The sequence below is a fragment of the Mytilus trossulus genome, chromosome 12 (genome assembly GCF_036588685.1).
Source record: "Mytilus trossulus isolate FHL-02 chromosome 12, PNRI_Mtr1.1.1.hap1, whole genome shotgun sequence".
Classification (NCBI taxonomy): Eukaryota; Metazoa; Mollusca; class Bivalvia; order Mytilida; family Mytilidae; genus Mytilus; species Mytilus trossulus.
Genome location: NC_086384.1, coordinates 19,543,031 through 19,560,207, shown reverse-complemented (window position 1 = coordinate 19,560,207; position 17,177 = coordinate 19,543,031). Strand labels below are relative to the sequence as shown.

At 32.6% G+C, this 17,177-nt stretch overlaps 1 protein-coding gene across 1 annotated transcript in view; it reads left to right on the top strand.

Moving 5' to 3' along the window:
- Window positions 1-17,177, top strand: part of LOC134693151 (uncharacterized) — a 108,677-nt gene that overhangs the window by 29,967 nt on the left and 61,533 nt on the right. The window contains exon 11 of the mRNA XM_063553858.1: window positions 4,769-4,922. Coding sequence (XP_063409928.1) covers window positions 4,769-4,922 — 154 coding nt within the window. The remainder of the gene's footprint in view (window positions 1-4,768; window positions 4,923-17,177) is intronic.

Sequence of the window (17,177 nt, the reverse complement as noted above, 5' to 3'; positions counted from 1 at the left end):
CTAGAGGGGAACTCTGCCCCTTCTTTTTGTTTCTTAGCTGGTGAAACATCATTGCTTTGTGTAGTTGTATAGAAAATGCGGACAGCAACATGCTTTTATCTGCCATGATGTATTGGCCCCGAAACACTTCATCAAACACTTGAATTCTCAGTTATGTTAAGCGCTTTTTAAACCCTTTTAAGATTAGAAATGCTTGGAATCATATTCATGATTTAGCATACAATTTAGAATACATTTAAGCACTGTGAATATATCTTAATAAAATATAACCGGAGGCAGGTTGATTATACAGAATTTCTCGCCAGATTCAAATAATACTTGTTGCCAAATGGCAACCTACAATGAAATTAAGGTCGCCTGCAGGCTTTATAGCTTGCTCAGGCGACTGTTTTTGCCTAAATTGAGGGCTGTATACACATGTAGTTTTGCAATATTTCATTATATATATTCTAAATGTTTTAAAAAGTTGTCACAGGATATATAGCATTTTGTATTCTTTTTGTCTTTAGAAAGTCCTGGAATTGGGAATTGTTCTTTTTCATTCATAAGTGAAGTTTACTTTTGTGGATTTGCAAAGTTATTGTATGTAGTTTTGAGATTTTGAAAATGACAAATTTGTTCAGAGTTATAGTATTTTACCATTGTCAAAATTGTCTAGAAAAGTATTTTATGATAAGAAATAAACCAGAGAACAATTGACATTTCTACAATATTTTTAAATTCACAGAAATTTTGTATCACAAACTAAGTAGCCACTAGTAACATTTTTATACGACCGCAAATTTTGAAAAAATTTTCGTCGTATATTGCTATCACGTTGGCGTCGTCGTCTGCGTCGTCGTCGTCGTCGTCCGAATACTTTTAGTTTTCGCACTCTAACTTTAGTAAAAGTGAATAGAAATCTATGAAATTTTAACACAAGGTTTATGACCATAAAAGGAAGGCTGGTATTGATTTTGGGAGTTTTGGTCCCAACATTTTAGGAATTAGGGGCCAAAAAGGGCCCAAATAAGCATTTTCTTGGTTTTCGCACTATAACTTTAGTTTAAGTTAATAGAAATCTATGAAATTTTGACACAAGGTTTATGACAACAAAAGAAAGGTTGGGATTGATTATGGGAGTTTTGGTTTCAACAGTTTAGGAATTAGGGGCCAAAAAAGGGCCCAAATAAGCATTATTCTTGGTTTTAGCACAATAACTTTAGTTAAAGTAAATAGAAATCAATGAAATTTAAACACAATGTTTATGACCACAAAAGGAAGGTTGGTATTGATTTTGGGAGTTTCGGTCCCAACAGTTTAGGAATTAGGGGCCAAAAAGGGACCCAAATAAGCATTTTTCTTGGTTTTCGCACCATAGCGCTAGTATAAGTAAATAGAAATCTATGAAATTTAAACACAAGGTTTATGACTATTAAAGGAAGGTTGGTCTTGATTTTGGGAGTTTTGGTCCCAACAGTTAAGGAAAAAGGGGCCCAAAGGGTCCAAAATTAAATTTTGTTTGATTTCATCAAAATTGAATAATTGGGGTTCTTTAATATGCCGAATCTAACTGTGTATGTAGATTCTTAATTTTTGGTCCCGTTTTCAAATTGGTCTACATTAAGGTCCAAAGGGTCCAAAATTAAACTTAGTTTGATTTTAACAAAAATTGAAACCTTTGGGTTCTTTGATATGCTGAATCTAAAAATGTACTTAGATTTTTGATTATTGGCCCAGTTTTCAAGTTGGCCCAAATCGTGGTCCAAAATTAAACATTGTTTGATTTCATCAAAAATTGAATAATTGGGGTTCTTTGATATGCCAAATCTAACTGTGTATGTAGATTCTTAATTTTTGGTCCAGTTTTAAAATTGGTCTAAATTAAAGTGCAAAGGGTCCAAAATTAAACTAAGTTTGATTTTAACAAAAATTAAATTCTTGGGCCTCTTTGATATGCTGAATCTAAACATGTACTTAGATTTTTGATTATGGGCCCAGTTTTCAAGTTGGTCCAAATCAGGATCTTAAATTATTATATTAAGTATTGTGCAATAGCAAGTCTTTTCAATTGCACAGTATTGTGCAATGGCAAGAAATATCTAATTTCACAACATTGTGAAATAGCAAATTTTTTTTAATTAAGAGTTATCTTTCTTTGTCCAGTATAGTAAGCAAGAAATATCTGCAAGAATTTTTTTTAATTGGAGTTATCTTTCTTTGTCCAGAATCAACTTAAATCTTTGTTATATACAATATACAATGTATATTCACTTTTTACTACCAACTGATAAATTTAAATAATCTTTACCATTCAGTGATAACAACCCAAGAGAAAACGAAAACGGGATCGATCGGGATCCCAATGCAATCCCGGTGAAATTGTCGGGATAAGCCAGGATAAGCATCTGGAAGCGGGATCCCATTCGGGATAAATATCTGAAACTGGGATCCCATTCGGGATAAATGTCTGAAGCCGGGATTCCAGTATAGATGAAACGGGATAAATATCCGACACTGGGATCCCAATAGGAACTGTTTAAAGCCGGGATCCCAATCGGGAAAATTTTCTGATGCTGGGATCCCAGTCTAGTTAAAACGGGAAATTGTATGAACCATAATTAATTTATGTTGTTGAAAATATGCAAGTGTTTTGTTTGTGTATACATATGTCTCTAATATTAAACATCAAGTATAGGTTATTGGTGTTAATTAACAATGTGTATGACACCAAAGCTGTCAGGTGAAGCCAATCACATTTAAGTGTCACATAATATCCAGTTTGACAGATATTTATAAGTCAGAAAAATGCCGAGATTTTCGCGATATAATGACAAGTCGTCCGAGGAAATGTCAACGGGTGTTTTGCCAGACAAGCTTCGGCGTTTCTAATGTTCCCCAAGTTCTCATAAGTGCGTTTCTATTAGTTGTCATCCGGTATCAATGATAAGATAATGACTGACGTCGTAAAACGTTGGTTTCTTAAAGCTTATGTAAAAAGTAAAAAAAAAAAATGATGACCACGTGCTTTGTTTTCAATTGTACTGAACAGTTCGACCCAAGAAAATACTGTCCTAAATAATGGAGCCACTATCTTATCCGCATGCACCAGATGCCGATTACTAAAGTATTCCTTTCTTATATTTAGTAAAAACTGGCCAGTAATTAATACTTTTATGCGATAACTTTAATTTATTTATAATACCGTTACGGAGACAGATCAACTTGGCCGATATAATTTGGGGCGAGATTGTCACGTCGACGTTTGTGTACTGGTAAAAACGTCATCAAAATTTGTTTACGCTGAATTATGGACATTGAGGACGAAGATGATGTTTTCAGATAAGTGCATTAATAATTTAATTAAACATGTGTATATGTGCATATAATGAATATAAATATAAATAATTGAGGAAGTATGATTTGTATGGTTTTTATCTGAGCAAATCAACATCAGAAAGTCTTGAAAGATAAACTGAAAAATTCTGACTCAGACGTATTTATTTTTAACATATATACAATGAATAAACTTGTTAACTTGTCACATAACAGGCATAAATAGTAGGTATGACAAAATTTAATTCAGTTGTGTTTATGTTAATAAGTCGCTATTATATAGTTATTTATCGTCAGGGGATGAAAAAAGGGGGAAGGGTAATTAATTTGCAAAAAGATTAAAATAACCTTCCGAGACTTCATAATTATTTGGACTAGCTTCCAATCTACTGTATTCTATAAACATTAACATTCAATAATATTTCTATTGAATTTGTTGCTTCAAAACGTATTGAACAAATGATTCTTTGTGGATTTTTTTCATACTTTTAGGGGATATACTGATCTTTTTAAATGGAGCTGCCAACGAAACAGATTGCATGCAGATATTCCAGTTACCATAATTTACTCAGCAACTTTAGTTGGACGTACAGACAGCAAATTGATTAACAGAAAGGAAAACATGACATGTATCCTTTTGCATAAATAACCCAGGAATCCCAGTGGCAGTGCAATTTGAATTGGTGCATGTATATCCTGCTGGTATTTATTTTTGGGATCCCGCTTTTTTCTCCGGGAATCCCAGTATATTTCCACTGGGATTAACATCGGGATCCCGCTTATTTAGCGGGAATCCCGAAATTTTATCCCAGTGGGATCCCAATTGAATTCCCACAATATCCCAGTGGGATCCCAGTATATTTCAACCGGGATTTACATCGGAAATCCCGGACTTTTGGCGGGATTCCCGAAATTTTATCCCGGTGGAATTAGGTGGGATCCCACTTGGAATCCCATCAAAATTCCAGCTGGGATTCCAGTGGAATTCCAGATTTATTTTCTCTTGGGAAGCAGTTTTTTTACATCTTAATATTTTATGATGTATTTAAATGAGTAGTAATTGGTGCAAACTCCATTAGAATATTTGAATTGAAATTAGTTTTGGAATAAGGGGGATGTGATTAAAAAATTGGGTTCAATTTTCTCATTTGAAATTTCATAAATAAAAAGAAAATTTCTTCAAACATTTTTTTGAGAGGATTAATATTCAACAGCATAGTGAATTGCTCTAAGAGAAAACAAAAATTTTAAGTTCATTTGAATACATTCATTCTGTGTCAGAAACCTATGCTGTGTCAACTATTTAATCACAATCCAAATTTAGAGCGGAATCCAGCTTGAATGTTGTGTCCATACTTGCCCCAACCGTTCAGGGTTCAACCTCTGCGGTCGTATAAAGCTACGCCCTGTGGAGCATCTGGTTAAACCTTACACTTATCTTCCTTGTTTCCAGTGAGATACTTACCTGAAGAGACTTACATGACCACGCTGGACGATGAAGATACTGGTAGAATATTGTCACTGTCATATGCTGAGTCAGGGAACAAAGACATAGTAATCACAGCAGGGACACAGCTCAAAGTCTGGATTTCAAACACAGAGCAAAGGTAGGACAATTTTGTATTTGTTTGTAGATCATTTTGATGTAAGCTGCTGGTTTACTGTCACTGGTACCCATCCAGTCTCATAGATGAGTGTCATAACGAGTGATATGTCCTCTTAGAAAGACAGAAGAAAAGCCCAACTCAACAAGAACAAACAGAATTTTTTTTTTAAAGGCTTCATTAACAGTGCATTTCTACCTGTTTGCAAGAATTTGAGCAAGCAGTTACCAGCTATATATAATATGTACATGCAATTATTTGAATATGAAGATTTAATCATGGAAAAAAGTTCTAAGATGTATTATGGAAAATGGAGTCACACTGACAAGTGAAGATCATATGATTTATTATTGAATACTTACGTTACATGTTTGTTTCAATATAATTCATTATTTTGATTGGCTAACAGCAATCTTGTGTCATTCTGAAATGAACTTTCATTTGGAATTGAAGACACATTAACTTCAACAATAGAATGCACAGGAAATTAAAAGAAAAACTTAATAGAAATTGTGTTTTCATGATTGTAGCAAAAAAAAAGTAAATATAAGTATTGAATGCTTCTAATAGTAATATTATAGGGTTGAAAAAACATTGATCGTGTGCACATTCATATAAAGCGGTTTCCCGCTTCATACAAAATCACTTTGATCAAGGCTTTTACACCCAATAAATTTACAAAAAAAAAGTACTCAATTTTTTAATAATTGAACTGCAATATGTAATTGAAAGGTCTGATGAAATCTGTACTCTTACCAGATCTATCAATCTGACATGAATAAATTAACATTTTTCTGTGAAGACAACTTGTTGTTTTAACAAAAATATTCTGTTAAGGGAAAAAATTGTCTCTTGCTTGGCCAGAAATTGGTCAGAAATAGATTTGCCTTTTTTCATTGAAATTTTTTTTGTCTTCTTATTTGTCGAATTTAATCAAGTGCAGTTCTAAAGGAAAACCTACAAAAAATGTCTGGTAACATTGTTGATGCCTGAAGCTTACCTATGAGGTCAGGAAGTATATAAGCAAAGATTAGAACAAAGTTTAGTCTCAAATTAAAGCTTTATACTCTAAGATTATTATGAGCAAAATGGGGGAAAACAAGTTATATTGACCTGAACCTGCTACCCTGGTGAATATGATATTCTATAATTAAAATTCTAACATGACGTCCTTCAAACGCTTTGAGTACACACCCGTGGTAAAATTTGAATATATTGCATGGGCTGTTCCGATCATACTCCCACGTCATATGCTTTTTTATGAATGAGTTTCGCGAGTCATAAAACAATGACGTTAGAATATGAGCATTTTACGGGAAAATACACGCTTTTAAATCCGAAAATCATCACAACATGGAAACGTAAACAAACGATGCTAAAATGTGTTATAAGCCACATTTGTTGAAACATTTAAGAGTAATAAGTAAATTATCATTTAAATTAAATAAAATCTATCTATATACGTTATTTTAAATAGTTTAAGCATGTCACTATTTAAGTTTGCTCCGTTCTTTTACGCCAATTTAATAGTGCGTTTATTTATTGGAATGGAAAATATTTGCCTCCACCTAGAGCGCTTTGATCCAAAAGAATTGCCGTATTAGACCTATTAGAATCGAAATAATTCATGGGGGCTTGAATATATCTAGATTTTACCACGGGTTGTCCCTTTATGCCGATATTTTACCCCTCGCTATCGCTCAGGGTAAAATATTTGTCATAAAGGGCCAACCCATGGTAAAATCACGATATATTCAAGCCCCCATGAATTATTTCTTAATCATCTATTACTTCAACCTCATCAGGGATAATATATATTTGAATGTTTCACTACATATTTCTGATAATAAGATATTTTAATTCATAGTCTGATTAAAGATTTTTAGGTTTACGGATCCCTGAAAAGTCCTAGTGACATTCAAAGACATCTACACTCTAAATTAATCAAAGTACCTATCAATAGCCTTGGATACGGAACGGATCAACAATTTCATATGGATTGAATGCATGTTGCTGATTAAAGCAATATTAAACCTTACTCCTGGTTTACAATACTTTGACAGTATGTTATTGATTATAAGTACATCCAAGCTGTTACCAGTCAGACATATTACGAGCCAACCATGCATAGTTAATATGAAGTTTTTACTTCCTTAAATAGAAAATATTTGACGTCAGCCTTTCCAGACTTTTAATTCCCTATGTATTCATCATGTATTCAGAATAAAAGTGCAAATTGTTATCGACTTTAATTTTTTGTACTTGAAAGTTGATTATTGTAAATGAGTTTTTCACTTTTTTACGAGATTACATTATTTATATGAAAGAGAGGATTGATTTCAATGGGCCTTCATAGAAGATGGCAATTCACGCAGATTAAGCTTGAGGGATATTAAAAACAGTGGGATCTGCACTCAAATTGAATATAAATTGAAACTTGTGTCTATTTATAGCACAATGTCATATATTTAGCAATAAGAAGATTATAAGTAGCAGATTGAATAATGAAAAGAACAGTTTATAGGTTCATGTTTGTGAAGTGGGGCGATTAGTTTTTTTCAATCCCTCCTAGAAATAATTCCTGCTTTTTATTTTACCTTTGATTTAGTTGGGGAGGAGAGGGGTTTTTTTTAGAAACAATTTAGGTAAATCAGTTGATTTTCATATATTTTTTTCTTTAAACAAATAAAGAAAGATCAATTATAATATACATAAATAACTTATTCAGATAGAGATACAGAATTTGATAAAAAAAAAAATTGGGGATCCCAAACTTGGCAAGGGAATAGGAAAAAAATGTCTTTATATACAATAATGTTGATCCAGTAAAGGGGGGCTCGGCAACTTGGACGACATGCCCTCTGCCCCCCAACAATGTCACTGTTAATATCTTGTGGTTCAGTCTGTACGGGTAAGAAGAGTCCAATACTTTAGTTTATTGTTAACATGTGAAATGTTCTGCCTGGTTAGCCACTAGTCCGATGCCCCAGACTAGTAAAATTTGGTAAGGACTAGTAAGTTTTTGCAAAATTTTGTTTGGACCAATAAGAAAAATGTCAAAATATTGGTCTTTAGACTAGTAGTTAAAAAAGATTTTGGTGCAGACTGCATCTAGACCCTTCAACAACCTTCCAGACAAGTATTTTCTATTTCAGTTTTTCTTCTTTCACTTGGTGACATTTGCTTTAAGAACTTTAAGATTTATTTTTGACATCCATGATATATCCTTGTCCATGTTATAGAGCAATGACTTAGTGATAGGAAACTCAGTGTAAAAAAACTAAACATGTAACTCATGTACTTTAGTTTTATTATCATTTAAAAGTAACAAATGGCGCATAAAATTGAATAAATTTGAATATATTACATGTATATTACCTGTTTTAAATTTATTTCTGTATTGAGACAGACCTTGATATATTTAATTTTTTATTATTTTTTAAATCAGTTTGAAATATCCATAAGAATATCAATTCAACATATTATTGAATTCTTTAGTAGTTTTGTTTTATGATAATAACAAAATATTTATTTTCCGTATGTTAAATTTTATGTTTAAAGGATTTTTATAGTAATGTTTTATGATATGAAATTTCAGGGGTCAATTGTTAGAACTATTTCAGGATCAAAAATATTGAAACAAGCAAACATTATAAATTCATCATGAAGTTCTATTTCTACATGACATATTTAGAATAAGGACAACCACAATTAAATTGAAATGAGATAGGAGATGGTTTGTATTTGATTGATCAACTAGAATAATAAAGATGAAATTCAGAGAAAGGAAATGGGGAATTTGTCAAAGCAACAACAACCCGACCATAGAACAGACAACATTATACAGCTGAATCTGTAAAAGAATATCAAGTTCAACTGGTGTCCTTGTATAATGGGAGGAATGTCCTTTACTGTCAAGCATCAAAAAGGTTATTTTCTACAACCGTTAGCAACAAATTGGTTAAAACTTTACTGTTATTCGTCAAAATATCCTTATCCTGATTCGTCAGAGGTCTAAGATATTATCGTTCCTGTTATTTTTTGGAAAAAAATTAATGTGATTCTTCAAAATTTAACTGGTTTTTTTTTTATCTTTTAAAAGAAAGTAAACATTTTATTGTCTTGCTCAAAAAATTATTGTTAAAGTCATTTGGCAAGAAATTTTAGTGTTTTCTTGTCATGAATGTAACCTCATTATAATGCCCCTCTTGTATAATGTCCAGCTAACTCAACAAAATATTCAGATATGCTGGTGATGGTTCTGTATGAAGTTTGTTCTGATGTTCAGTATTTTTATGCTTTCGCCAGAGGGTGCATTAATTGTCGCCCCTTTCTATCTGTAAATCCTGAACTTTGTTTCTGTTCTCTAACATTAATTTATTTATTTGGCAAAACTTTTAGGAATTTTGGTCCTCAATGCTCTTCAAATTCATCCTTTATTTGGCATTTTTAACTTTTTTGGATTTGAGCCTCACTGATGAGTCTTTTGAAGATGAAATGAGCGTCTAGCGTATATTTACAAAATTTAGTCCTGATATCTATGATGAGTTTATTTACCTATTCAAAGATTTATGAATCTTATTCACAATGCTTATTACCAAGTTTGAATAAAACATGTACACAATTAATGCTAACTACCACAAAACTCAGATCACATATGAATTTGGGTAGCATCACTTTTACTGATCTTGAGTTATGTCCCTTTATATCATTTTATATGCAAACTGGGGCTTATCTGTGTCCCATGAACACATTTCCAGTTTATTTTGTATCCTTGAATTTGTATTTATTAAACAATTGGCAACAAATAACAAGATATAAACTCCTTATTTTGAAAATAATGATGTGACCTGAGGTCTGAAGGTTCTAATCTTTCTTTTCTTTTTCTTTAAATTGTGGGTCTTTTAAATCATATTCATGATTAGCACAAATAAATTTTGAGGTGCACATTTTGAAGAAAAAAAGAGGTGATACAGTTTACCATTGGAAACACTGAATCTTCAAATAATTCTTTGGCCTAACTTTGCAACATTTACAGAATCATTATAGTTAATTTAGTTTTTAAAAAACATTTTGAAAATATGCAAAATTTGATACAACAAAGTATGGCGTTCATTATCACTGAACTAGTATATATTTGTTAAGGGGCCAGCTTAAGGACGCCTCCGGGTGCAGGAATTTCTCCGTACATTGAAGACCTAGCTGTTGGTGACCTCCTGCTGTTGTTTTTTCTATGGTTGGGTTGTTGTCACTTTGACGCATTCCCCATTTCCATTCTCAATTTTTAAATCTATGAATTTAGAACTTGTCCTGTAATTAAAGGCCATGTTTTACTTTCTGAAAAATATATTTAGAAAGAAAATAGGTGACTAAGCAGTGTTCTATTACTTTCATTGTGCAGGCAATTATTTTTTAAAACCTATTTTGAATCTGAAAGTCCATATTATTGGGTTCAAACTGTTACAAAACATTTACGAAACTTATTACAAAATTCTTAAAAAGTAGCAAATAATTTTTATGTCTTCAATTATGCACCAACTTAATCACAATTGTAGTTCTATAACATATGTAAGGTTTCCATCCATTTTAGGGGAATTTCATGCAATGTGGTCCGAGACCACAATTGTCGTCCCTTGATTTTCGTTGTTCACGAATATAGTCCCTAGTGTTAACAGTGGGTTAATTGCCAATAATTTTTATACCCCTTCCAAATTTATTTCTCCATGTTTAATGCCTCAAATTGTAAGTAAGGGGGTGAAACTACACTGTAAAAAAAATTGGGTCCAGAATTTTACAGGAAAGTAGTGATTTGGTCCAGCTGAAAAAGGTTAAAAATTAGCACTTCGGAAGCTGTCAAAAGATTTCAAGACACCCTAAACACAAAATTGTCTATATTTTGAGTTAGAGGCGATGAAGTTTTCTATATTTTTGATATAATTTGTCCCAAAAGTAGTACAACACACTGTAAAAATTTCATTGAGAAAGCGCAGGTGGGATTTTTTTCATTTTCATTTATGTTCTAAAAGAAATGCACTACGAATTAATTGTGTTCTCGGACCTAAGAGGTGAAGTCTGTAAATATAGAATTTGTACTTTTGCAACTTCCCTAAATGATTTGGTGGTTTCAATTTGTCAAATAGCATGAAACTAAAGGATTTAAACTTTTATTTTATAGAATTTCTGCAAAAATTACCAATTTTGACATTTTATGGTCAAAATAGGCATTTTAAGGCTTTTTCAATATTGATGCATACATGGCATCCTGACTTTTTATCTGACAGGTTTTCATGTGTCAATACTTGTGTTTCTATGACTTTGTCTAGTTCTTTTACTTGTTTATGAACTCAGAATCTACAGAAAAGAAGATTATCTCAGACAGTATGTACAAAATGTGTTGTATAAATGACCCTTGTCTAACGCCCTGTTTGGATGAAGTCAAAAGTGGGGTTCTTGGTACATAAAATTTTGAAGTCCACAATAAAGACCTCACTAAATTTGTATCAAAAGCACTTTACAATGTCTATTGTACCTGTTCCATCTCACATAATATCTTTCTTTTCTTCTGTAGGATAGCAAGTGGTTTAAATATAAGCCTGTTGAGACTAAAATTGCATTCAAGTTTTTCATTAAAAAGGCAGAAATCTTTGTATCAGACCATACTGTCTGTAAGAAAAGTTAATTGCAAGAGCCTTTTTGTGCTCAGATTTGTTGAATCATGTCACATGAGTATAGAAATGATAAAAAAGACACAATTTTTTATTTCTTATAGCCTCAATATGTATTTTTTAATGTAAATATGTGGCACGGCCTAAATTGACCATGATTTTTTTCCAGTCTTACTTGGCTTAAGACCCTTTTAAACTAATATGATATGTTGTTTGTGACTTTTCTTTCCATTTAAAGTACATTCAATACATATGTAAAGATTATTTATAACCAAAAAGATTCACAAATTTAAAATTGCTGGAAAATATTACATCTTCATGTAAGGCTCCCTTTCATTGAAAAACCTAAATTTTTGGGCCAAGGCTGATATAAATTTGACTGTTGAATAATTATGCCAAGTCTGATAAATCAAATGAGTACTCTATTTCTTTTAGTACATAATAAATGATATATTAGGGCATTTAAAAATTATTTTTTTGCAATATTTTAATTTTCAAAGCCCAAAATGTTGATAGTTGAAATTATTCAATTTTAACGTCAAAAATTAACACGCAAAGATGAGTATAGAATTTAACATATTGTCTATAATATATATCCTATTGTTATGAAACTTTGCAAGCAGTGTTATAATTTATTAAACTTTGGTCATACCAAGTTTTTCTAAGATTTGTCAACTATTTCTATCCTATTAGGTCCGAGACCACAATTGTCGTCCCTTGATTTTCGTTGTTCACGAATATAGTCCCTAGTGTTAACAGTGGGTTAATTGCCAATAATTTTTATACCCCTTCCAAATTTATTTCTCCATGTTTATAATGCCTCAAATTGTAAGTAAGGGGGTGAAACTACACTGTAAAAAAAATTGGGTCCAGAATTTTACAGGAAAGTAGTGATTTGGTCCAGCTGAAAAAGGTTAAAAATTAGCACTTCGGAAGCTGTCAAAAGATTTCAAGACACCCTAAACACAAAATTGTCTATATTTTGAGTTAGAGGCGATGAAGTTTTCTATATTTTTGATATAATTTGTCCCAAAAGTAGTACAACACACTGTAAAAATTTCATTGAGAAAGCGCAGGTGGGATTTTTTTCATTTTCATTTATGTTCTAAAAGAAATGCACTACGAATTAATTGTGTTCTCGGACCATGTGACCTCATCATTTAAACATCACCTCAGCCTACAAACACATATGGTGAAAACCTGTTTGACATTCTGATTTTAAAAACTTTGTTACGTGACAAGACAGACTTCAGACATTAATCTGCAATTAGGGAAATGTTTTGTAGCAATATATTTGTCTTACTTCCTGGAAAGATTTAATCGGTTGTTATACATTGGATAAATTGATGACTTGGCCGATCGTAGAAATAATAAGGTCTCATGATGTAACAGGGGATAAAGTTATTAATTTGTAACACATTATCTCCGCCAAAAGATACAAAAGTCAGGTAATAAGGTCTGGTGATGTAATGGCCAGAGATTAAGTTATTAATTTGTCCAACATTATCTCCGCCAATTGATACAACAGTCAGGCATAGACAAGCTTATAATATGTCCATAATATAAAACACAGCATTTATTTGACACTGTCTCTGGTTGCAGATACAAAAGTCGTTCTAGACCGGCTTTATATGAGTTTAAATGATACAATTATTGTTTGAATGAATTTCTATGACATAAATGTTCATTTCTAATCATTTAAAGATAGATAAGGACATTTTTTAAAAGTTTGGGTTGATGTCCTTCCATTCATCTGTGTGCGACAATCTTTTATAGACAGCATATAATGTCAATTACTGTGTAAAAACTATGTTGCTTGACATTCTTTCAGGGACAACAATTTTCATAAATCCACTGTTTATAGGCAAATAAGTTAGATTTTGGTGTATTACTAGTATTTAAGGATGTACTTAGGTGAGGTTAGGTGAAAATTAATAAATTAAGAAGTTAAAATTGATACTTTAAGCTGGTAGAGCATCAATTAACTATAAAAATAAGCTGAAAATATTGATAGGTCATGGAACTCCTTTTCGAGATATTTGAAATTTAAAATATGGCGGGAAAAGGCTGACTCGGACTTTTTCCTTATATTGGCATTGGTATTTTAATGTCTCTAAACAAAAGAAAGAAAATTAAGAATCTTCTAAAATTTTGGTAAATGACCTTTCATGAGCTAGTAAGTCTTATATGAAAAAATAAATGGGTGTTATGGGGCAAAATATTTTACATTGTATTGTATGGAAAAAAAACAAGGAGTCCGAACATTTGACACAAATTCCAAGTACATTCTTAAGTTCTTTTCTTCAATTAAGTAATTTAAGAAGAATATTCAAGTAAAATACTGATGATCTGATATATGCCATATACTTTATTGATATTTGCTGTTTATAATTTAAGACATTTTTATAGATGTATAATTCATGCTAGCCATAGATTTGTTGGAAATTTTCACATGGCCTAGGCCAAAAAAGTGTAACTTCTTTGATTGTTTAGTATTTTTACATCCCAGGTTCACCTTACTATTTGGATTGGTTTTTGCAATAAGTCTTTATCCACCTCAGGTTCAATCTGGTTGACCTAATATCTTTAATTGGTTACTTTTACCATCTTAGGTTCACCTAGCTGGTTCGATTGGTTAGTGTTTTTACCATCTTAAGTTCACCTTACTCAGCTGGTTTAATTGGTTACTTTTACCATCTCAGGTTCACCTAACTGGTTCGATTGGTTTAAGTGTTTTTACCATCTTAAGTTCACCTTACTCAGCTGGTTTGATTGGTTAGTGTTTTTACCATCTTAGTTTCACCTAACTGGTTTGATTGGTAAGTGTTTTTACCATCTTAGGATCACCTAACTGGTTTGATTGGTTAGTGTTTTTACCATCTTAGGTTCACCTAACTGGTTTGATTGGTAAGTGTTTTTACCATCTTAGGATCACCTAACTGGTTTGATTGGTTAGTGTTTTTACCATCTTAGGTTCACCTAACTGGTTTGATTGGTGAGTGTTTTTACCATCTCAGATTCACCTAACTGGTTTGATTGGTTAGTGTTTTTACCATCTTAGGTTCACCTTACTGGTTTGATTGGTTAGTGTTTTTACCATCTCAGATTCACCTTACTGGTTTGATTGGTTAGTGTTTTTACCATCTCAGATTCACCTTACTGGTTTGATTGGTTAGTGTTTTTACCATCACAGATTCACCTTACTGGTTTGATTGGTTAGTGTTTTTACCATCTCAGATTCACCTAACTGGTTTGATTGGTTAGTGTTTTTACCATCTCAGATTCACCTTACTGGTTTGATTGGTTAGTGTTTTTACCATCTCAGATTCACCTAACTGGTTTGATTGGTTAGTGTTTTTACCATCTTATGTTCACCTTACTCACCAGGTTTGATTGGTTAGTGTTTTGTACCATCTCAGGTTCACCTAACTGATTTGATTGGTTAGTGTTTTTACCGTCTCAGATTCACCTAACTGGTTTGATTGGTTAGTGTTTTTACCATCTTAGGTTCACCTAACTAGTTTGATTGGTTAGTGTTTTTACCATCTCAGATTCACCTAACTGGTTTGATTGGTTAGTGTTTTTACCATCTTAGGTTCACCTAACTTCTTTGGTAAGTATTTTCACCACCTCAGGTTCACCTTAAGTTTTTTGATTGGTTAGTAGTATTTTTACCACCTCAGATTCACCTTTCATTTTATGCCCCACCTACGATAGTAGAGGGGCGTTATGTTTTCTGGTCTTCGTCCATCCCTCCTTTCGTTCATCCGTCTGTCCTGTATCAGGTTAAAGTTAACTTTCTGTCAAGGTAGTTTTTGATGAAGTTAAAGTCCAAACAACTTGAAACTTAGTACACATGTGCTCTATGATATCATCTTTCTAATTTTAATGCCAATGGAATCCTTAGAACATAATTTATTGAGGCACCAGGGGTAGATGTTATAATGACAGACCCAAGTGGACCTAAAGAAAAAAATAATCTAATTATATACATATTAGATACACATTGAGAATGTCAGCCCAAATCAGGTGTATCTAATTTACACCAAGGTAATATTGTCATACAGAATGATAGTTTTCAATAATAAGGGAGGGGTGTTTTTCAGTGATTTTACCATTTTTTACTCATCACTTGGCGTCCGTCGTTGTCCTGCGATAACTTTTACAAAAATCTTCTCCTCTGAAACTACTGGGCCAAATTTAACCAAACTTGGCCACAATCATCATTGGGGTATTTAGTTTTAAAAAATGTGTCCTGTGACCCGGTCAACCAACCAAGATGGCCACCATGGCTAAAAATAGAACAGAGGGGTAAAATGCAGTTTTTGGCTTCTAACTCAAAAAACCAAAGCATTTAGAGCAAATCTGACATGTGGTAAAATTGTTCATCAGGTCAAGATCTATCTGCCCTGAAATTTTCAGATGAATGGGACAATCCATTGTTGGGTTGCTGCCCCTGAATTGGTAATTTTAGGGAAATTTTACTGTTTTTGGTTATTATCTTGAATATTATTATAGATAGAGATAAACTGTAAACAGCAATAATGTTCAGCGAAGTAAGATTTACAAATAAGTCAACATGATCGAAATGGTCAATAGACCCCTTTAGGAGTTATTGCCCTTTATAATCAATTTTTAACCATTTTTTGTAAATCTTGGTCATCTTTTAGAAAAATCTTCTCCTCTGAAACTACTGGGCCAAAGTAAACCAAACATAGCCACAATCATCATTGGGGTATTTAGTTTTAAAAATGTGTCAGGTGACCCGGTCAACCAACCAAGATGGCCGCCATGGCTAAAAATAGAACATGGGGGTAAAATGCAGTTTTTGGCTTATAACTCCAAAACCAATGTAAATCTTAGTAATCTTTAACAGAAATCTTCTCCTCTGAAACAATTGGGCCAAATTAATCCAAAGTTGGCCACAATCATCTCTGGGGTATTTAGTTTAAAAAATGTGTGGCGTGACCCGGCCAACCAATCAAGATGGCCACCATGGCTAAAAATAGAACATAGGGGTAAAATGCAGTTTTTGGCTTATAACTCAAAAACCAAAGCATTTAGAGCAAATCTGTCACAGAGTTGAACTGTCATCAGGTCAAGATCTATTTGTCCTGAAATTTTTAGGTGAATGCCCCTGAATTGGTAATTTTTAGGAAATTTTGCTGTTTTTGGTTATTATCTTAAATATTATTATAGATAGAGGTAAACAGTAAACAGCAATGATGTTCATCAAAATAAAACCTAAAAATAAGTTCACTTGACCAAAATGGTCAACTGACCCCCTAAAGAGTTATTGTCCTTTATTGTCAATTTTTAACAATTTGTCATGAATCCATCTGTGTCCTTTGTTTAATATTCCCATAGACCAAGGTGAGCGACACAGGCTCTTTAGAGCCTCTAGTTATTGAAAATCATGGTAAATGCAGGCTTTCAATACAAATTGACGTTGTAATGTAAAATTGTATATAAAAGGACATATTTGTTTGAATTTGATGTATCTTAGGTACCTGACCATGCCGTCCTTGATGATTAGTGCAGAAAAGTTAGATAGAATGATTGAGTAGAATGATTACACTATACTGTCTGTGTC